The 24,183-nt window shown below is 34.1% G+C and overlaps 1 protein-coding gene across 1 annotated transcript in view; it reads left to right on the forward strand.

Moving 5' to 3' along the window:
* The window catches only part of LRP1B (LDL receptor related protein 1B), a 750,266-nt gene that overhangs the window by 601,697 nt on the left and 124,386 nt on the right, over window positions 1-24,183 (forward strand). Inside the window, exons 46-56 of the mRNA XM_064515494.1 lie at window positions 356-484; window positions 3,351-3,470; window positions 4,486-4,599; window positions 4,799-4,948; window positions 8,787-8,909; window positions 10,633-10,752; window positions 13,072-13,200; window positions 14,214-14,336; window positions 19,591-19,731; window positions 21,608-21,795; window positions 23,806-23,989. Coding sequence (XP_064371564.1) covers window positions 356-484; window positions 3,351-3,470; window positions 4,486-4,599; window positions 4,799-4,948; window positions 8,787-8,909; window positions 10,633-10,752; window positions 13,072-13,200; window positions 14,214-14,336; window positions 19,591-19,731; window positions 21,608-21,795; window positions 23,806-23,989 — 1,521 coding nt within the window. The remainder of the gene's footprint in view (window positions 1-355; window positions 485-3,350; window positions 3,471-4,485; window positions 4,600-4,798; window positions 4,949-8,786; window positions 8,910-10,632; window positions 10,753-13,071; window positions 13,201-14,213; window positions 14,337-19,590; window positions 19,732-21,607; window positions 21,796-23,805; window positions 23,990-24,183) is intronic.

A 24,183-nucleotide genomic window follows, 5' to 3' on the forward strand; every position in this document is an offset into this window, starting at 1 on the left:
GGTAACAATAAGTGTTTGCTTCTTTTTCTTGGATGTGCTATATTGAAGAGACTTTTAAAACATCTATTAAGAAATGATTACATACAACCTGGGGGTTGTGTAGAGGCATGTGGGTGGAGGACAATTAAGTGAAAATAAGTAGTTACAGAGTCATTAAAAATCTCATCAGAATCACTGCCTTTAACTTGCCTCTCTAAATGTTCACACACATTCCTCAATATTTGGCTACATACATATTTTTTACAGAATCCATCTTACCTTGGTTTGGAATTCACCCCAACATGACAATATTTTTCTCATTTTCTCTGAGTGTAAAAACTATTAAAAATTATGTGTTAATATGTTTTATTTTTAGTTAAAAATTCTACTTGCAACATTTATTCTGAGTTTGAATGTGGAAATGGTGAATGCATTGATTATCAACTGACTTGTGATGGCATTGCTCATTGTAAGGACAAGTCTGATGAGAAACTTTTCTACTGTGGTAAGTATTTCTAGGCGATTCACCTTCATGTACTATATTCATTTATATCATTTGGTGCTAGTATTCATTTCTCTGTGACTTTTCTACTTAGGCATACCAACTGCTCACCAGATGTACAACAGAAAGAAAAATGCACACTCATACATTAAAAAAACTGACGTTATATGGATAGAATTACTTGCACTGAGGGTATTTACTTGCAAATCTCATGTATTAACAGGGTTAAATTTAATTACAAGCATCCCAAATGCCTGTAATATGTAACATGTCTGTCTCTAAAACAAGAATAAGGGAAAACATAACTAGCTGCTTATTTAAAGATGAGAAATTGGTTATATTCAGGTTTAACTTAGGAATATAGATCTATTCTTTCCATATTTAGTAAGATTTTCTCTGGTTCTGAATAGAAAGTATGAAAAAAGAAGTATTATAAAACAGAAGAATGATTGTGTAATAGAAATCTTTCCACACAATTTTCTTTTCAAGTTTATAATATTGTTCTTCCTGTATGTATGTATGTTGCAAAGAGTTAGCTCTTGGGCTGTCTACTTTTTAGTTTCGTATTTATCTCAAGTATTTCTATGCTGCCCTTACTTTTTGTCCTAATAACCAACAAATGAATTGCTATCACTTCCATTTTTTTCTTTGTGTCCAGCTGAAATCTGAGTTTGCCTGTTTCAGTGTCTAAAGCACTATTGCTCAAATACTTTTGATAACTCGCTGAGTCACCTTACTGAATCCCTGCATCCTGCATGTTAAGTGAAATCTCCTTGATGCCTAGGTAGCTGTAACTCCTGCCTATGTCTTTAGCTTATTCAGCATATCCATATCACATTCTTGATACCTCTTCTGTTTCCTCTGTAAGCAATTCCATGTGTTTTTAAAATTACCCATTATATTTATACCTGCCTTCTCTGTAATTTTATGAAAATGCCTGCTTTAACTCCCAGAGTTCACTGTTCACCCCCAGCATTTCACTAGTCAAGGTTGACATTGGATATGGATTTGGAATAGTTAAAAACAAAACAGAAAAAAACCCAAATAACAGCAAAAAGAAAACCCCAAACACATGCACACACACAACCCCCCAGGTATCCAAGTATATCTTGCAATAGAAACTGCTGTCATTTTTCTTCTTTCTTCTTCAATTAGTGTACCATTAGCTTTCAACTTCTGGGTGATAATTGCCTTGATCGTGTCATATAAAAGTAATAACAACATTTCAGCAGATCACTGACATTCGGATAACTAAGGAAGCTGTTTCCTTGAATTCGAAGAAAGAGAGAAGGCCAAGCAAGGGAAGAAGAATCTGGAATATACAAAACACTGCTGGTTCCCAGGGGGGAAAACCCACCTGGAACAACAAGTGACAGCTTCAAATTACTGAGCAGTCAATGACTTATATCTGTGAATTTTTTCTGAGGTTTCCTCACTAAGTGTGTTGTTGATATGTTTTATTTATTTATATTGCTAAATCATACAGGGAAATGATTTAAAAAAAAAAAAAAAGATAAAACAGCCAGATTCCTGATGAAAGAGAATCAAAGTGGATGAAATACTAATGAGAATGAAGTGAAAACAATACAAATACTTTTTTTTAAATTAAACCTCTTTGATTCTAATATTAATTTTAATCATTGATTTAATTGGCAGCTTATAAGAGGAAGACTAAGGTTTTTATATGTTTTCTTGCGTTTTATTAGGAAAGGAGAGTAGGTTGAAGGAATACAGAGAAAATCCTCTGGGAACAAATTAGAAGGAAAGTTGTACCTGGGGAGGGATCTCAAAATACTGTTGCTTGTCATTCCAGAGAAGTTGTCTTGTCTATCAGTCTGAGGTTTACTGAGCTGTTAAAACTATTTTATGCTTTATTCTATAGTAGTGAAAAAATACAAATGAAAGATCTAGGGATTTGTATTTTGATGGATTTGCCATCTAATTTTATGAGGGTGTAATGTTAATTTCCAGTATGACTGTGTACATTTTGCCTCATTTAAATCAACCATACCAAACATTCGGCTACACAATGAAAAAAATAGCAGGAAGAGTCGTGATTTGGTCATGCACTAGGTCATAAACAGTTTGCTGCTCTCTGAATCTGGTAGAATAGTGTCTTCTGCAGGATGTTGGACACTGCTAAATTAGGACCTTCTCCTTACTACTAATCCAATGAATATTACTTCTGTATTTATTTATTCTTGTGGTATAACTTGTACAATGATTAGGGCTTTAGTAAATACTTTATGAATATTCAAACATATGCAAAAATCATACATTTTTCAACAGTATATCTTCTACCTACTTTAGGAGAATATTTGTAATACTAGTATTCAGAAATTGAGGCATATGTATCCCATAGGTAGACAGATGTCTTCCAGATCTGGCACTTTGCTGCAAATAATTTTTATTATTTTACTTTCCATATTATTGATGATGTATATGTATACATATCTGAATTTAGTTAGGGCAAATTTGGTAATTTTCCAATTCTGTGTGATGAGAATTGTTAACGCGCTATAAAAAAAAAATTGCCACACTCATGACAAAAATACACCAAAACAAATAAATTTAAAAAACCTTTTTAACGTCGTAAAATAGCAATACGTGGGAAATTGGGCTTTTTCATTTTTTTCTCCGTCATTCTTTTGTTCTTTCTCAGAATGCTTTCTTTTATTATCATTTATCTATTGTCAGTCCAAGTTCTTTTGCTGGACAATAAATGAACAATTTCATAACCTTTTTGGTAATTTAAAATGCATTTTCATTAAAAAAAAATTTCCTGGATTGTTTGTTTTTAAATGCAAGGCTGTTTTTATTATATATCAAATGTCCAGATGCAATTATGTACTTATACTTAATATTCCAGAAAATAGAGGCTGTCGGAAAGGTTTCAAACCATGTTTTAATCGCCGCTGTGTTTCAAGTAGCAAAGTATGTGATGGCGCAAATGACTGTGGTGACAACTCTGATGAATTTGACTGTAAAGGTAAATGGCAGTTGCTTCCAAGGTGATTTTAGAATGTTGCTCTGTAGATACTTAGTGTATATATATAGACAGAGCTAGGAGATGCATGTAATTTTATTGAAATTATCAGGGTTGAGATTTTCTTCATTATGATTCAGAAACAAGAGCAAGTATACACTGGTATGTTTAAGAGATCATATATTGGGATAGGTATTAAGATAGATTTTGGGTTTCAGCTATAGTCCTCTAGAAGGAGGGATTTCTTGGCAGTGGAAAATTCAGGAAATACTGTCACTGCTACTTCTGCAAAGGAATACATTGGGCAGCATCTTTGCCATAGTCAGAGAGGATGAAAGTTGTAAGATTTCTTCTCTGCATGTGTTCCTTCTTTGAAGTAGCCAGCGTTCTGTTTCTTTGCTTCTCAGACGCACTGCAACATTTGTGTGCTTTGCAAAACTTAACAGAATTGTCTTTTTATATCTTAAAACATGAATATTTGTATTCATCCTTTAGTTGATGAATAAAAACTAGCTAGCAGACAACAAAAATCCTTAGTTACAATTAAGAAAGTCTGGAGAAGAAATAATGCCACAATATATAGCTAAAACCTGTGACGCTATAGTAACTGGCATGTGTTTCTTATGGAAAAAAATGTGTGATTTTTAATCATACACCTGAATTTGAGTAGAGAGAAAGCATACAGGGAAGAACCCCAGCAAGGTTTTACATGAAAGCAAGCTGAGAGATTCATAGATAGTGCTTCTGTCCTCCTCACATGGTGATTATTTCATAAAGAGTTGAATTAACTAGAGAGAGACTTTCAGCCTCAAGATTCATTTGAAATAAGAAATTTAAAAATCAGAACCTTATGCTTTCAAGTTTATTAGGGCTCTCATTCCTATTGAGGTTCTAGCTATGGAACGGACTGTGCATTCTGAATCTAAAAAGTAGAATCTTTAAACATAATGCATACAATATGTATCTGAGCCCTCTGTTCAGTACATAAATTTGTATCTTCTATAACCATATACTATAGATTCAACATGTGCTTCAACAGAATTCCGTTGTGCAGATGGGATTTGCATTGGAAAATCGGCACAGTGCAACCAGGTCATTGATTGTGCAGATGCTTCAGATGAAAAGAACTGTAGTAAGTTCACATTTGTCTGTGTTTCATCTTAGCATCTGTTCTTCAGTTATTCCTTGTTACATATGTGTTAATTCATAGTCGTTACTCCTTGAGTACCAACAACTGCATGGTCTGTGCAAGTGAAAGCTAAACGTGAAAAACAAACTCAGTCTTTCAATGTGTATTAGATGTGATGCAATAATTTGCTATCTCTTTCCAGATAATATGGATTGTGCTTATTTCTACAAACTTGGAATAAAATCTACAGGATTTATTAGCTGTAATTCTACTTCGCTTTGTATACTGCCAGAATGGATATGTGATGGATCTAATGACTGTGGAGATTATACAGATGAACTAAAATGCCCAGGTAACCATGCAAAACAAAACAAAAGATGTTAATTTCTGTTTCTGGAAAAACATATTTTTGTTTTTTTCTACTTATGTTGCAAAATATTTATTCATTCAATACTGTTTAGTTAATATAGAGATACAAATAATGTGGAACGCCAGGTTTTTTCACCAATCTTGTATTTTTTTTTTAATCAGATTATGCAAAGTATTACAAATTAATGATGCATTTCTCTGAAGAAAACTGTAATGTCTAGCTTTCTGTTTCCTCCAGGTTAGGTCTATCATTAATCATTTTTATTTTTTAAGTTAAACTTCAGTCATCAAAATGTCAAGTTCATCAAGCTTCAGCATAATCACTCAGTAATTTTTATTAGCTACTGTTTTAGTGGATGGTATTTCTTTTCTTGTTTACTCTTTTTCTTTTTATTTTGTTGAGGCACTTGGTGTGGGCTGCCAAGGTAGATTTCAGGATTATTGCTTTTGTGATTCATTTCTGCTCTTGTGCCAGTGCTAAGAGATCATTGTACACTTAAGTTCCAGTCTGGAGTTGAGCTTGTAGGCTTCCAAAAAAAGAAGAGCTATTTACTGCTGGAGATTGCGCTGCTTTTCACATAAACCTGCAACTCTGTTTTCCCTGTCTCTCTCTGCTCTCTTATGGGAAAGAAATTACACCCCTTATAACATCTAGGAAAAAAAACTCCTTAATCCTAATGTCTTGGCAAAGTAACCCTTATTAAAATAGGGTTGAACAAACAACCACTAAGAAAAAGCAGAAGTTAATTTAATATCTTATGTGAAACAAACAAGAAGCAAACTTATGTGACATTTTTTGAAGTCTTTTTTTTCTTTGTATCTTTCTTTTTTTGTGAAAAGCAGAATACTAACATATTACTAGAAACAAACTTTTTCAACATATATAGATATCATAATATAAATCTGAAGGTAAGACACTACATTCATGAGATTTAATTACATAACTTTTATCAGAATCACCAGAGTAAGTGTGAATGAACTTCAGAAGACAGCAGAAGGTTTTTAATGTTTAAATAGTTTTCTCCTCTGAGCCTGTTTAGTATCAGTGGGGAGAAAATCTCACTTGCGGGTGTGTAGTACTTTTGTGCAAGCCTCTTCTGCAGTCTTGAGAGATTCTCCTTATTTCATAATCATGATTTTAGCATCTACTCTCTAATACTTCATAGGTTCTTTTGGTTACCCTGACTTCTGAAGCGTTGTACAAAATGTGATTCTCAGTTATGGATAAATATCTAGATATATTATGAATAAATCTTTATCTTCTAATTTATTTTAGTTTATAGGATTTTTTAGGGGTTATACAAGCCTTAAACCCCATCTTTTGGACACTTAGTACCATATTTAATCTTAACTAATGAATTATTACAATATTAGATTCTTATCCAATGAAGGGTGGCACTTAGGATTTGCTGCTTATTCTTACTCAGAATTTCTCATTTAATTCTGAGAACATGAAGTACAATATATAAACATAAAAGATAAAGAAGTGAAAACCTATATTTAGAATGCAAAAATGATCACAGGTTTGTTGATTCATATTTGTAGGATTAGGGCCATCCTATAAAATTCTGGTTAAGCTGAAGACACTGCACTGTGAACAGAAGCTCTAGGGACATCAAGCCTATAGCTCCTCTCCTGTGCCTTGAGCTCTCATACAAAAATTTGTAGAATTAAAAAATAGTAGTATTTTTTGCCCACAGTATTCGTGTAAGTATCATCTTCCAGAACTTCACTCATTCTTTTAATTTCTAGCCTACCTCTATTCCAGTTTATACTTGTTTGTTCTGATGCTCAGAAGGACTTTGTAGTCTTTCAGTAATCATATCCTCAATCATCTTTACTCGCAATGGCAAATAAGCCAAGGCAGTTTAGCATTTTTCTTTCAAGATAGGATATCTGTCTGTGTCATCTTAATCGTCTCAGTCTGCATCTCTGTTGAACACGCTAGACCAGTATCTGGTATACTAGATGAAGATTTTTTCCATGTGTCACTGAAACGGACTTTCTTGATACATTTTTAAATTTTCTTTGTTCATTTTCATAGTCTTCCTGTGACCAATATCTCTTTCTTCTCCTTAGGAATGATTGTTATTAATCCTTAAGAACAAAATCATGAATTTTGTGCTGCTAAATACCATCTAATTTTTGTTAACCTAGTAATCAGTCATCTGATTCTTCCCACTGAGTATTCTGTTTTTCTGTGTGAAAATCCCAATTTGTGTCATCAGCACTTTCTATTAGAATTCTTACATATTTTTGCCAACATCATAGATGAAAGTGTTAAGAGGATCCAGAATGAACCTGGAAGAGCTTCAGTACTACCGTCATTCAACCTGACATTAAGAATTTTCATTCTCTCTATAAACCAGATTCCTATTAATTTTCAGTTTTCATACTAATCTCCATATTCTCTGGATTATCTCATCATTCTTTATAATTTGCTGCCTATAATACAGCTCGAGATAGCTTAGATTTACTGCATTTTCTTTATCTATAGGTTTTTTTCCATACCAAAGAAGATTTTGAGGGCAGTTTGGTATAGCTTCAGTAAACTGATGTTGCATCTTATTCCATTGTCCATTTGTTTGTATTACTTTATTCTATCTTTCAAATGTGTGCCAAGAATTTCCATCATTTTATTGTGTGACTAAGTGCCTGCATCATTCCTCTCTTTACTCAAAAGCAGGATCGTTCCAGTTCAGCATACTTGTGATTTCCTTTGCCATGTCATTCAAAACCAACTGACTTTGGCACATTAAGTTTCTGAATGTTTTCTGTATTATGAATATAAAAATTCCCTTTAACTATCTTGAATTTGCTCAGTGCCATTGTTCTTACAGAAAATTAAGGCAAAATATTTATTTAGGGGTGGCTATACTTAGATAAACGTTAATCCTACCCAGTCGTCATAGACCTCCCACTTGTTTCCTGATTCTCTTTTTGTATTCATACAGGTGTAGAAGCCATAAACAACAAAATTTTACCTTTTTTTGAGAGAACAAGAGAGACCAAGGGAAAGAAAAGAAAAGAAAAGCAGTATAGATAACCCTTACATATTAAGGGAGTAACAAAAAACTTAACAAAGAGCTCCAAAGATTTCCAGTGCTTGGAATTAATGTATGTTGCCTATGTTTTTACAGGCAACGTGCTTGCTTGAGATTTTGAAAATAACGTATGCCATGCATTTACTAATATTTGTATTTGTTATGAAACTAAATCTATGGTATGTTTTCTTTTCTTGCATTTGTTTTCTGAGCATTTATTAAAGTAAAATGACTCTTACCCTCTACAAAGGAAAAAGGCAAGCAAGAACAATGTTTTCATTTGTGACAAAATCTATATCTCTGGCTCCAATGTCATTAAAACTCCAGTTAGTCAGTGCATGCACTGTCAGTGCATCAGTTGTAGCTTATCCCGAAGAATGTGGCAAAAATACTGCCACAGTTAGGTAATCGTTGATGCTGGCAGATCGATCACAAAGAAGGGCCATATCTTCAGCTGGTGTAAATCAGCAAGCAGTGTTGATTTGACTGAGCTCAAAATCTGTGAACTGAACTATTTTCCTCTCTAGGTCCTTTTAATTTAGGTTGAAGCTGTGTTCTCTTTCTTCTCTAAATAAATGAAGTATTTCAGCTTCCTAAATACTTGGCTATCAATCACTATTCCCTAATATGTATGAACACAATTCAATAATAAAAATAACATTTGTAAACATAATCATCTTGCTATCCATTAATTTTTAGAAATTTAGCAGAAATGTATTAGGATTCTAATCATACTAGCACACACCATTTTACATTACATTCTTTATTTTATCACAGTTCAAAACAAACCCACATGTGAAGAAAATTATTTTGGTTGTCCTAGTGGAAGATGTATTCTGAACACCTGGCTTTGTGATGGGCAGAAAGACTGCGAGGATGGAGTAGACGAATTGCACTGTGGTGAGCATTTTGTCTTTTTTGTAAATCACTGATGTAATTTTTTTTTGTAATTTGTGATGTAATTTGTCACATTTTGCAAATGTGATTTTGTAAATCACTTTCTGTAATCACTGATGCACTTGGAAAACAGGAAATGTGTATTTAGACATCAGCGATTGAGTCTAGAGCAGTGTAAAAAAAAGTGCTTAATACTACATTTTACTTTCATTTTCAGAGTAAAATTTCTACCATTTTGAGTTTCCAGTGTTTTAAACCCTATCTACTATCAGAATGAAAGCCCTATGAACAAAATTTTTCTCCTGAAGATTTGTTTGTATACAGACAAACTATTGCTATAACTTATATTGATTACACTAAGTCTTCACAAAAATTCGTTAGGACACTTTTATGAACATAATGGGTTCATATCAATATAGTGTGATTCCAGGAGGAATTAACCAAAATAGATCTTTATGAGCTTCCTTTGTATCAGAGGCTGTACAGGTATAATTATTTAAAGTAACGACAAAATTCATATATGTGAGTAAAATACAGCATACGCTGTGAACCAGGTCTAAGACTGTTCTGTCTTAGATCTCTTAAGATTCTTAAACACTACCTAATAAAAGAGCAAGGCAGTGAGGGCTGGTCTCTTCACTTCAAATTCCTATGGGTTAACTGAACAGACGATTTCTAGAACTAAACTGTAGCTGAACAGCAGAACCAGTATCAGGTCTTCATATCTCCCATTTCAGTGAAACCTGAAATTTGTATACTCCTTTTTTGTTTTTGCTTTACCACTTAAATGAATGAAAGTTAAACTCTGCACTCTTCATGAGCCAGTTTCCATTAACATGCACCCCTGTTTGGTTTGCAACCCAGTTTCAGTTTGCTTTTCTGATCTTAAACTTAAAAATTAGGAACTGCTGTGCCCCATGAAATGTGGAAGGTTTAGTCCTGACCACATTCATCAAGCATAGTTTGATGTTGACATTTTCAGGTTTTTGTACATATACGTACTTACGTACAACATTATAAAATCTACTAGGCGATGTTTGTGGGTGAGAGGGAAAGGGTTTTGCCCTATTAAACAAAAACAATTTAAAACAAAATAAATTTTATTTTTAAACAAAGAAGGTTGGGAAAAGTGGAATTTTAAGGTTACAGAAAAGATCTTAATAGTGGCATTTATTTAGTATGGTTCTGCAGACAGATTTTGAAATGCAAAAGCACATTATTTTGAATGTATACAAAAGAGTAAATGAAATAACAGAATGCAAATAGACAACAACTTTTTGTGAGAAAAAGAACATGGAATATTTTAAAGACATAATTAAGTACTGCAATACCAAGAAGAGGGAAGTGTTTGAAAATTCAGACTGTGTGGTCTCTGCTCTACTACCAAAATAAAGCAGTTCACTCTAGTTAAAACATCCATGTGAATGAAATACACAAACTGTTCTTATGTTTTTAAAGTATTTGCCCTCATGCTACTAGCAAAATCTTTAAAAATATTACAGGGTAAGCCTTTTGAATGTCTTTTTTTTTACAATTGTATTGGTGAATTCAAAGTGTTAGACTACTGGTTACATCCTCAATACAGGTATAGGATTATACCGTATTTAAGTATATTAATACACTAAATTGGGAGGAGAGAAATGAGTGGTTAGGAGATTCCTAACCTATGCTAAAAGTGCAGTGCTGTTGTGAACCTAACAAATGAAGTGGCTGGTGTCATTCCTAGATTCATCCTGTTCATGGAATCAGTTTGCCTGCTCTGCACACAAGTGCATCTCTAAGCAATGGACTTGTGATGGTGAGGATGACTGTGGAGATGGCTTAGATGAGAGTGATGCTATTTGTGGTAAGTAGAAGAATCTTAGTTCTGTATCATGTCACATTTTATATCTTGAAAAAAACAAAGTGATCCCATGAAGGTGGTGGAAAGGGAACTAGCGCAGCATCTCAGAAGGCCCTATCTTCTAAGGTTAAGCTGTTAGAGGGTATCTGCCCCTCCCCACATCACCTTGGTAGATACTTTCTCGCTGGTAGTGTATGGTTTGTATATAGTCCATCAGTGAAGAAATGAATGACACACTAGCATGAGCAAAATGAGAACCAAACGTTTCTGTTCCCCATCCCTGAGGTAAAACCTGTGTATCTCTATTTGAGCTTTGCATTTTGGTGGTAAGTGCCTGAAGACTCTAAGCAGTTTTTTTCTAGCTCTTTCTTCTATTCCCTTTAAATTTTTCTAGATACAATCATAAGCATGATAGCATAATATTCCTCTCAAAATCCAAAGCTCTTAATTGAGTAGGGAATTCAAATTTTTCCTGTTATTTTGAGGCTCAGTTGAGTGAAGATGTCATAGTGAATTCTTTTAGAAAATCACATAGTGTCAAGTCATACTGTCATAGTTTCATGATAATTTATACATTGGGTCCACCCTTATCTATGCAGTATTTTACAGTTTTCTTTAAAAAAAAATCCAACTTTTAATTCTTAAATACGTGTTCATTTAAAAAAAAATTCTTACTTGAAGTCCACTCAACAACAAAAATAGTTTACTCTGCATGTAATGTAGAATACCACAATAATAATACTCTGTTAATTGTGATAATTTTAATAAAATCAAGTATTCCGTTAAGTAGACTGAAAAGAAATCTCGGCTCATTTTCAGAGCTGTGGTTTTGTTAAATTACTATCCTAATCAAACACGGATGTACAAATGCGAACAAATTAAGAGGATGAAGGTGGAAAATACAGTTCTAATGTGGGCAAATATGAGTGAGTTGTTACTTTAACTTCAAGTTGGCATCCATCTGTAACACATTTTTCATGGTGTTTGGGTCAGGCTGAAGACTGGGGAGTTGGAGGCAATGTCTGTTTGACAAGGAAAGCGATGCCTGCCTCTCCCCCCATGGAACAGGATCAGGAGAGAAGTGTTAAATGAGAAGGCAAGCCCTCATCTAGGACTATTACAGAACAATGTAAAATCCTAAGAAACGTCAAAACATCATTAACATCATTTAGGGCAGAAAATAGGAAAAGTGAGCAGAAAAGGCCAAACATCAGCAAATTACTAAGTGACATTACTACTTTCTGCTCTTCTTTAAAGGTTGTTCAGGAGTAATTCCTTTGATTTCATGACTTACAGTAGATTGTAGATTTCTTCTCAGAAGAGAGCTCTTCCCGTAAAATTGTAGGACATCCCTTGAAGAGGAAGAAATCCACACCAGTTACGAAGTGGGAGCTAAGGCTATATTTCTTCTTAGGAACAGGAGACAAATCTAACTTGCAAGAAAAAAAGAGGGATCAAGATGACTTTGGGTTTTTCAGTCTTGAGAAACATACAAAATCAATGTTTGTTTAACATGAAGTTTAACTTTAGAAATATCCAAAAATGTCAAATGAATAAAAGTAAAGAGAAGTTGGCTTTCATCTTGAATAAGTAATAAAATAATCAAATACAGTCTTTGAATTTTATTTTTTTCTTGAATTTCTAATTGGAATGAGTGGAAAATACAGTATCTCCTTTTTACTGAAGTAAATTTGGCTAATCCAGGAGAAGACATGAACTGATCGATTGCGTAAAAGTTTACCTTAAAACAGAGTAAAATAAATCCAAGGATATAATAATCTGATCTAGAGGAAAGCCTATTTTAAAAGAAAAAAACCACAGGCATTTAATCAAATAAACAATATGCTGAGTTACTTGGAGTGGAACTGTCAGAGATTTTCTTACTCCCACGACTACCATACTTGATACACATTGTTCTCTACTGGGTATTTGGGACTGACCCATCAAAGCATTCTAGCATAGGGTACGGTGAGCTGAGGATTATGCATTTTACAAGAATAGGCCGTTCGGTCAGTCAATCCAAACATACAGTGTTTGCTCAAAACTGATTTGTAAAGATGCTCTTTTGGATAGTTTTCATGAAGTTTTCAGGAAGCAACTTTCCTTACAGAAAACTCTTTTTAAGAGACTGGGTAAATGGAAAGTTTTGTCAAAATTTTATTGTAAAATACAGTCTTAGCCTGTATGTTTAAAACACCGTGCAGAACAAAATCTTTTTTCAGTGTTATTTCAAAGTAAAAATCCCTTACCCAGTCATTACCCATTACTATAAAAAAAAATCAGTCAGGCCATGGTCAACACTCACCAGTAGTATTTTTTCAGGTTCGGTAACCTGTGCAGCAGATACATTCAGTTGCTTGGGTTCCCACGCCTGCGTTCCTCAACACTGGCTTTGTGACGGTGAAAGAGACTGTCCTAACGGAAGTGATGAACTTTCTACAGCAGGCTGTGGTATGTTTCCATATTAAAAATGTCTACCATTTCCTTTTTCAGTGCTTTTGCCTTTATTATACCAAATTCTGTTTGTGTCTGCAGTATTATATGTTTATACTGTCAAGTTTATTAGTAAAGATTGACACATACATGCATACATGCCCAGATGCTTCAGTGTTTCAGTCACCCTAACATCTTTGGGTTTTGTTAATATATACTGATGCACACCAGCTGAAGATCAGTATGTGTGTGTCACTTCCTATACATTATACACCAGATTAACTAATGAAAATTAGCAAGTTGTTATTGACTCTGCAGTGTTCTTCCTCTTCTTGAAGAAAAAAATGATGTCATGCATGTCAGAGAGATTATATGTACATCAAAAGGCAGAGACAGTTGGGTCTCCAGTTTAGTCTGGCTAATTGTTCAGATCTTGACATCTCTTGCACTATAAACTGTTGCTTCCAGTCTTCTGAAATACATTCCTATTAAAGGTGTCAGGAATTCAATATAAGGAAGTTTTGGATTATCATTAGGGGTTTTGTTTTATCAATGTACGTAAAAATGGCATAGGTTAAAAATATTGAAATAACTGTCTCTCCATTTAATGTATATTCTATTCTATCATTTATGACTTCTAGTCTGAACTATGTATTGAATATGGAAGTATTTACAGAGCTTTTGTTCAGGAGCAGAGTAACATAGGAAGAACATCTGTATTTTCAAACATTCCGTGCCTCAGAGGCAGAGCATAGTTTAGTTGTAAACAGTGTCAACTCTTGAAGTCTTTTTTTTTTTTTTTTTGGCTCAGGTTACCTGAGATTTTAGCCATCTTTATCTCTTTGGTGATGAGTAGCTTTTTCTACTATCTAACTGTGTGATGCTCTGTGTATGACTCATAAGTTACAGTTGTTTACATTGAATCCATTCAGACTAAGCATTTACTTCTCTTTTCATTTTTCTATTAGAAAATAACTATATATCTTACTGCTCTCAGTTGTATTTATTTTTATGTACTGTATTTTCCTTAGCTCCTAATAACACTTGTGACGAGAATGCTTTCATGTGCCATAATAAAGTCTGCATTCCCAAACAGTTTGTATGTGACCATGATGATGACTGTGGAGATGGATCAGATGAATCACTGGAATGTGGCAAGTATAACTGAAGTAGTATAAACAGAAAAATTTCAGACTGTTAACTGTAGGACTTTCTGCAAGGCCTGTTACTTTAAGTCACTATTGAATAAGAAAATTGTTCCCTTTCTAAGATTGTTTTAGTGGTGGCTTTTAGTGTGTGCAATAATGAATGCAACTTGGACCTGGAACTGCAATGATAAATTTTTTGCCTTAGTTGTGACTTATAGTCGATTGCTAACAAAACAGAATTAAAACAAAAAAGTATAGTATGTGACTTCTTGTTCTCTATTTATATCTATTTTTATATGTCTATTTTTGTCTTTGTCTCTGTATGCATTTTTTCTGTCAAATAATGATACATCTCTGTCATCATCACTGCTGTTAAATGATATCAACTGAAGCCATATACAGAAGTTTAATTTTCACTGTTCTTTTTGAATTCAGGAATGAATGTGAATATGCGTGTACACCCTATCTAGGCAATGCTCAGAACCATTCATCTGCATAAATAATATTTTTGGAAAATAGAAAGTAGATATTCTGTCCAAAAAAACCATGCACAAGTTATTATTATGTCTCTCTTTGCTCAATTGAAATCTATATTGTTCATATACTCTGCGAAATGTTCTTGGAGAACCACAGCAGAAGACAGCTAGCTATATAATTTAGGCATTTCTAATGTACATACCACTTGAAAGGTGTAAATGCATAAATGATGTAAGTAGGCATCCAAAAATTAGAAGAAAAAAATATACATGATATTTGCAATTAGTGAAATTTTTCGTGTAAGATTTTAATCTACCATAAAATTAAACACTGAAGGGAAAGAGTATGATAATGTACTAAATAAACATTCACTTCTTAGTCATATAAAGAACAGATTTCATCAACATCACTAAAACTGTACATGACATGGAAAAGATCTACTCCTGTGGTGAATTGACCAGTCACCAAATTGTCCCATCTCCCTTTGTGCTCGTGAAGAGTAGGCTGGTACTTTAGAGGCAGCAGCCATTCCTGGGTACATCTACATTACATGGGTCAGATGAGGACTGCACTTCTAAAGTGAATCACCAAGTTGTCCGCACGTACTGTTTTTTGGCTCATATGGAGCAGAGATAAAGCAAGTGAATTGATGGGGAGAAGAAAGACTTTGAATGAAGCTGAACCCAATGATATGCTGTGGCCAGCTTGGGCTTTAAGTCTGCAAGAACAGATTAGGGCTGGTGGAAATTAAAATCCTGAAATGCATATAGTGTGGATATTGGGTCCTCAGTAGCAGCTGTTTTATTCTACAGAACCACCCCTGTTGCACCACACAGCTTGCCAATGTGAATTTAGCCATCCTAGAAGAAAGAAGAGAACATACTCCTCTCCTAGCTGACTCCATTTCCTTTTTACTTACATAAGCCACGTGGCTTTTCGAGAGAAACAAGTTGTAACAATAAGTTGTTCTGGGAAAAAACGACATCATTCATGTAGTTTAAACCAAATCATGATCAAAGCTGGTAATTGATATATTAATGACATAACTGGAGATCTGTTGCTTCAGGCTGAATAGCAGCAACGCAACAGATAAACCACCTTAGAAGACACTTACAGAATGTTAATATTCACCCACAAATTTCTAAACACCCTTCTATAAAGAAATCCCCCAAAGTTCTAACACGCATGCACACAGAGTTACGTGTACCTTCCCCCCCCCACCCCAGGACAAGTGGGTTACAAGCACGCATCCCTTCTTCTGGGCCTCTGCATTGTCCTGTTCTGCACCTCTCCTGCTGGAGACGGGGAGGCTTTAGCTTTATGTGTGCCTGTGCTGCTCTCCACAGCCTGCTAATCCACGGAGGATTGTAGCCCTCCACAGGGTCACGTATGCAGCCTTATTTTTTGTACCTGTGCAGACAACTACAGGTGATCCAGACATGCGCTGCTTATCCTTGCATTCCTATCTTAGCAGTTGTTGTTATCAAGGTCATTTTGCCAAAGGTGGCCTGTGCGAGCAGCCCTGCAATAGTGACAATTTAAACTGTTTTCCTCACTAGTAACAGTTCATGCATGCCAGAATCCTTTACAGGAGGTGACTCATTATAGGTTTCTTCCTTTATTCAGCACTACGTGATCAAGTTGGATGCTGGGGGGAGTATGAGAAACACTCTGATCAGATTTTACTTAGAAGAGGCTTCAATTCCTAAATAATTATTTAGACCTAAACAGTTATTCACAAAGTTCAGAAATATAAGCATTCTTCTAGATACTTATAATTTCTTGCTGGTATTCTTGCTGGTACCTTATTTCATTTGTTTCCTATAACATCATACAAATACATGGTCCCTTAAAATACTGACAAATAAATTGTGGTGGTTCAGGAGACTTTCAGAAGGAGACAGAAGGAGGAATTAGCAACAGAAAAGAGGATGTACAAAATCCTGATTTAACTGTAGTATGGACCTGCCTACAAGCACTGGCTCTATTAAATTTCCACCAAGTATACTGAAATCTGCAGCAACATTTGCTGTGTTGCGCTGCTCCAATTCAATTTCCCATTAGCTGATAATCAAATAGGTACTGTGGTGTGTGACTAAGCTAAAACAGTATCGTAAACCTGTTGTCATAGTGTGATTTTAGAAAGAGAACAACTCATATAGAAGAGGAAGCACATTCCAAAACAGACTTTTGAAAGTTCCTATGAACTTCAGGTGCTAACAGGATTTAAAAATAAATCATCTAAATCATTAAGATTTTTAACATCTAATTTCTAATTTCTCATTTGGGCTGAAACTAGGTAGACTGATCATAGCCCTATTAGATTTTAGAGCTCTGCTAGACCTTTGCATCTTGATGTCCAAAATAATAAAGATAAAAATATGCCTTAGCAGTCTGTCTACTGAGTGGGATAAACTTTGGTTTGAAATACATTCATAAAAGGTAAGTTAGGGTATTCCTTTTAAAAATATAGAAAGCTCACAGTTCTCCTACTCTTTGAAAATTGTTTTGATATGTTTTGACTGTATTTTATAATCCTGTCTTATTTATGAAATCTTATTAATTAATTAAAAAAAAAGCATAGAAGCTGGGGAGACTATGAAAACAAATATATTCTCCCTAAATAGCATCTCCTATTGCTGCTGTTGGAGACAGACTACTGGGCTAGATGAACTGTTGGTCTGATGCTCGAAGGTATTTCTTATGTTCTTAGGAATCAAAAAGTTTTTGTGGGAAACCCTGTTGAAAAATATTCTGGATTAAAGACTTCAACTTTATTTATATGGCTAATCAAAAAGCTAATATAGGAATAGGAATAATTTTTTGATTTCAGTTTCTGATTTCTTTAAATCCTATTCATCCAGAGTAGAAGCAATGTTAGTGTAGAAGAGGGAGCAGATGCCCTTTTTCTGTGGATTGATAGTGACCTTTTCTATGACAACATTCTTGTTGAAACACTACAGAATTGAGGTAAAGCTGTAGGCCTATAAACACTTCCAACCAAAGGCATCTCCAACAACCAAAAAGCCTTCACGTTTTTTCAGTATTAGGCCAGTCTACCTTCTTTCAAGTATGGTTATGTAAAAAGAGGGAGAAAATTAAAAAAAAAAAAAAAAAAAAAAAAAAAAAAAAAAAAAAAAGAAATCCTTCAAAAGGCCACTGAACTCTTTTGAATTCAAATTGATGATTATAATTGATGTAATAGCATACTGTGCTTTGAAAGTAGTACATTAACATATTTCTAAATGACAGCTAAAGCTACAAGAGGATTAAAGATCTTATGTAGAAGGATATCTTATCCCAGACGGTCAAATGTCATGTCTCCATCTGCTAGCAAAAAAAAGCTCTACCACATGGCAGGGGATATAGTAGTTAGAAGAAAGAACAAATATTAATGTTCTACTTCTCTCATTTAACTCTTGTCAGTGCTTGTTTCTGTTTGCAGATTAATCAGTTTCAGTAGTTACTATCACTTCGGATTTCTTTCTTAGAAGAATCAAGTCAAGTTTTTAGAGCTTAAAACCTGCCTTTTTTTTCAAGAGGAAAGAATGATTAGACCTAACTGAAATTGGTTAAAGAAAAAAGTTGCAAAATCATTCTTACTTTGTAAGAGTCTTCATACTTTGCTTAAGTTTATTTGTGGGATATTCCTCAGTGAACTGAGATCGCAATAACTCCATGTTTATAACTTGTGGGTTACGGCTCTAAAAATACAAATCAAATCAGGTAAAAGATTTCCTGGATTATTTAGCAGCAGTGTGTGCATATTTAATACACAAAAATTTACCCTTAAGCTTTTTTTGCTGACTACTTCCATGCTCTCCTTTACCATATGCTTTCTGTTTTTCTCAGTCATTTTTTACTTTCTGTCTCTGATCCTTTCTTCCCCAAAATCTGCCTTTGATTTTGTACAGGTTATCTGAGTTTTAAGTTAAATTTAGGCTTGCTTGGAGTGTTCTTTTAAAGGGGTACAGATTATCTGAGGTAGAATTTATACACATAATATACAGGAAAAATTACAGTTTTCTTTCCCAAACAGGAAGATAAGTGTCAGTGGTTGGTTTGGTGTAATAAATCTTAAAAGTAAAATCTTAAAAGTAAATCTTAAAACTCTTGAAAGTAAATATCTTAAAAATAAAAGGTGATTATCCATCTGGGAATTTTTCAACTTCTATGTTTCAAAATTGAAAAGGAAAAACTAAATTTTTTTCTGACTTTTCTAAGTTTTTCTACTGGTTTGATGTTTTTAAACAGCCAGGTTCTAAGAAGCAAATGCCTGTCTATGGTTTCTTTACTATATTATATATTGATTTTTTCTGTTAGAAAATCATTTCAATTTTGAAAATATTGTAAAAGTTGATATATTTATTTACTTTGCAGAGGGTTTAGAAAATGTGTGCTTAGTATGGTTACAGTGGTTAGTGTTCTGCATGTTTTAAAGGGAAAGAAGTGGTAAGCATGGTGTAAAAGTATTTGTTGAGCATAGCAACTTTTTAAAAGTCGATTAACTATTTCCTAAAATAGCAAAAAGTTAAACTACATCTAAAGAAAAATCTGTTCACAATTATAAGAGTTGAAGACCTGTATTTTACATATGTGGGAATTGTGTCATGACTATATTGTGCTGTGTAAGACACATTTGATTTCTCTGTTGGCAGGCACATGTATAAGCATATAGAGCTTTATATCTCTTTACACAACAGGATCCATTTTTACTTATTTTGCTTTGTATGTGCAAAATTTTATGTCCAAAGTATGGAGTCATTGATTACCGTATTTCTAGGGTATCGTCACTGTCGTCCTGGAGAGTTCACTTGTGCTGATGGAAGATGTCTGTTAAATTCTCAGTGGCAGTGTGATGGGGACTTTGACTGCCCAGACCATTCTGATGAAGCACCTATAAACATAAAATGCAAAAGCTCAGGTTTGTATCTAATTTTGTGAGCAATACATGTAACCCTTCTTTCTGGAAAGCAATGATTTAGGGTTGTAGATAGACAAATGCAAAACCTAGTAGCTTAAAGATACAGTTCTCCATGTAAGGATGTTCCTTGTGTCTTGCAAGGAGAATGTGATCGTAGTTTGTCAATCCTGAGCAATCAAAACCTCAGCTAACAGCTCAATAATTCTTTAATGCTTAAATTCTATTAGTACTAAAACAAGATAGTATTGCTTTAATTATTGTCAGAGCATATAGTAGCTGACCTGTTGTCCTAAACATGTTCAGCATATTTAACGTATATACTCAGAACTGACACATACAAAGGGGGAGGTTAGGTTGTTCCTTCTGCAGTAAACACAAATATATCTTTATTAGAAAATTACTAACTGGATGTGGTTGATTTTATTGTTTCTTTTTTTTTTTTAATGGGCACAAATAATGTTGCTGAGGTCTGAATGTCTGTTGAGTAATAAATGAATCCTGGTCTGCATATGGTATGCTATTCTGTGATTTCTTAAAAGTCCGGTTCTTCTGCCTAGATCTTAATCACTGTATTACACAGTACCATAGTTCATTATGCTATTTTTTGTGGAAATCATTCATTTGCTTTGAGGTAAGGCAATATACGTATATCTTTCTGTGTTAAATTTATTTAAGTTTTTTTTTCTGATTTGAAAAACTTGAATGTAGATGAAAGGATCTGTTGTTTAGGATATGAGGCTGCACATGCACTTACATGTTTTAAATTAGGAAGATATGTTTTACCAATTTCTATTGAAGTCAGCAATAAAATTCCCAATCATTAATAAAACTAGCATTAAACCTGTAATGTGAGTCAAATAAAATATTAATATTTGGAACAACCATATAAAGTTGAAATATCCAGAAGAATAGTAATTGTTTGAAAATTCCATTTTGTTGCTGAGATTTCAACTCACAAAGAGTACTTAGTATTGTCAGTCTCTTCACAACTGTACAAAAGTTCTTAGTATCATAAACATACATAAGAATTTTCAGATAATCTCTAAAACTGAAATGAATTTTACGATATTTCAAACCTTGGGATTTGTATGGAATATATAGTAATATGTAAATCTGTAGCTATGTGTACCAACTATCTGATCTGGTTCTGATCGAAGTCATTCATTACAGGAGGAAAATTCCCTGGAGTTCTCTTGTGTTTCAGCCTCCAGTTCTCCCATTAATTTGCCCAAATTTAGCTTCTAAGTCCAATTACAGAAGTTCCCTTTAAGAATTAGAGTATTTTAATTAAACGTAGTTCTACTTGATTGTAAAAGTTTATCTTCAATGTTGTCAGTTTACTATTTTGTACTTCTGTTTTGTATTACATCAAATATGTGATGCTATAGATATTTACTAGGTTTCTAATTTGAGGTATTTCATTTTAGCTTGGTCTAAGGAAATGAGTCTTGTGTAATCTTGAAAGTAGTCAGTCAGTAAGTCTTACCAGTAAGTCTTACGCATTGACCAGTTTCAACAAAATCTGACAGAGAGGTGGGGGTGTCAAAGGCAGGAGTTTCCTTCCTGTTTTGCCAACAGGTAAAAAAGCCTGTTATCAGTGTCCTCAGAAAAGGAAACACTTCAGAGTTAGATCAGGCACGTTACTAAACCCTGTACCATCCACAGGGCAGGGAAGCCATACTTTGTAAGTCTTGTAAACTGTAGAACTGCTGCTATATTTTGCACAGAGATAATACTGAGGATCCTCAATTAAATGAAAACAAATGCATAGGATGGAATGGTAAGTTGGAGACTTGCATTTGGAGCATTGCAACTGGTCCAAATACCAGTAAACTACACAAAGAAAAAGTCCCACGTTCTCTTTTTTCTTTTGCAGAGCGGTCATGTAACAGCTCTTTCTTTATGTGTAAAAATGGCAAGTGTATTCCTCAACGTGATGTTTGTGATAACAAAGAAGATTGTAATGATGGATCTGATGAGAAAAGCTGCCACATTAATGAATGCCTCAGTAAGAAAGTTAGTGGCTGTTCTCAGGATTGTCAGGATCTTCCTGTTGGATACAAGGTGAATAATTAGACTGTGATACAATGTGATGTAAATTCTTAATTCTTGACTGTTTCTTAACTATCGCCTCATCATAATAAAAATTCCAGTGTATTGTGCTTCCTTGTAAAGAAGTACATTTTAATTCTTATTTTCAGTATGTAAAATGCCAGTTCTACAAAAACTGGTACAATACATTAATTTTGAATCTGTGGGAAAAGAGCATACAATACTTTAATATAATAAATCATACTGATATACACAGCACCAGAAAACAATCTGCTTTTCAGTTGTCAGAAAGAAAAACACCTAGGAGTGAGTCACAGGAATAGTAGTTTTCTCCGATTTTTTTCCTAAGTCAAAGACACTAACATAAGTAATAGGACAAAGTATTTATTACTTTAGTTCCAGAATAAACTCTGTAGCTGCTTGCGTGTGACTGTCTTTCCTGAATCATCTGAACCCATTGTTTGAGTCTGAGATGTTGAGAAAGGATCACTCTACACTTTTCAGGAATTGTACAAACCCTAACCACTGTGCTCACTTAAAATTTGAAGCTAAGGACTGAAGAGAGAGTTTTCGAGGTTTTAACTTCGAAATATCTCTAACCTCACCTGCAAACTTCTCATCTTTTTAATTGAATATTTGCCCACTGAAAGCTAAACCAGATTTGGTTTAGCTCTGAAGGTATTCAAGCCCCATCTCTAAAACGGTCTCCTGGCCTAGAGAGCTGGCAACTATGTTGGATACAGCAAAATTCTTATTGAAGTAGCATCATTGTGGAGACACCACATTCTTGGTCTCTGCAGAGAATGCAGGAGGCAACATGACAAATGCTTGTCCAGTGGTGAAAGTATGCACCTGTTTCAATGATTCATCATTGCTTAATTATACTGTTTATGTACACTACCCAATAATATGTATACTACCCAGTAACTATAACTCTTTTAAAAATTACCACAGGATTAATTCCTTTCAGTCCTGAGGAATTTTCACCATTATAAAAACTTACTGAAAATTACAGTAATTTTAAAATTGTGGAGAGCTTCTTTCAGTTAGTTATTCTTTCAAAATCCTTAAATACAAGTTATTTTATTTTAAACTGTTCCTCTGTGTAACTTGTCTCTTATTTAAACATATTTCATCACCATAATGTGAAATGATGGCATCATTTGTTGTTTTGTAAAATATAAAAGAGAAATCTTCATTTAAATTGTCTTCAATTTCTGCAGTTTTACTGACATTTTTAATGTAATAATGGACTAATAGTATTATAATAATTGATTTTCCCTACTATATTTGAAAAAATGTTATTTTCCCTAGTTCAGTTTGTTATCAGTTTCTTCTGATAGTTCTTTGATGGTTTTAGAACCTTCTTTTTTTTTCAGTCATTTGATATTAACTTCCTCTTCCATTCTCACTTCTTTCTATCTAGCTGTATTTTGCATTACTGTCATATTTGATGTAATCAGCTTACCACAGGTGTCATCAGACCCCAATAAAAGTCAGCTTCAGGGTTCTCATTCACATTACTGTACCTGTTACACAGAATGCTAGATGTCATCAATATCAATGCTTGAAGAAAAATTATTAAAAACTCTACATCTACCTTCCCAAGAAACATATGTGCACCTTAAAATAAGGAACACCAAAGGTGTTCATCATTATTCATCATTATTTTGGTAGAAGAATCCTTGCCATATTTTTGCAAATGTGTTTCACTTTCTCTCCAGTTGAAGAAGACAGGATAATTGCTTATTCTACAGGAGAGGGTAATTTTTTTTTTGGGGGGGGGGGGGGGGGAATAAGGGTGGGAATGCTACTTACAATCACACCAGCTATAATTATAAAAGAAATGTATGTATGCCTTCCAGTAAATAGCACAAATAGCAATTTAATTAGTTGTTACCTGAAAAATTGAGGTTAGATGAGAAAGTTTATGGTGCTAAAATACTCAGAAGAGGATAAATAAACTAAAATACCAAACAGAATCAACCAGTAATACAAAATGAATGCATGTGTCTTTCCCAGTGCAAATGCTGGCCTGGATTCTGGCTGAAGGATGATGGCAAAACCTGTGTAGATATTGATGAATGTTCAACTGGGTTTCCCTGTAGCCAACAATGCATCAATACATATGGAACCTACAAATGCTTGTGTGCAGATGGGTATGAAATACAACCTGATAACCTAAATGGCTGTAAATCTCTTTCAGGTATCACTTTTTTTTTTTTTTTTTCTAATACACATCTGTATCCAGAATAGTTTGCACAATGCCCTAGCTCTGATGTCTGTGTTGTTACCTGTTTATGCAAGACAAAGAAAGTTACTTGGTAGCACATTACTTTTCAACAAACACTGGGAATGTGATGCAATGTCTGAATGTGATAGAAGTTCTATTTTTAGTAT

The sequence above is a fragment of the Dromaius novaehollandiae genome, chromosome 7 (assembly GCF_036370855.1).
Source record: "Dromaius novaehollandiae isolate bDroNov1 chromosome 7, bDroNov1.hap1, whole genome shotgun sequence".
Classification (NCBI taxonomy): Eukaryota; Metazoa; Chordata; class Aves; order Casuariiformes; family Dromaiidae; genus Dromaius; species Dromaius novaehollandiae.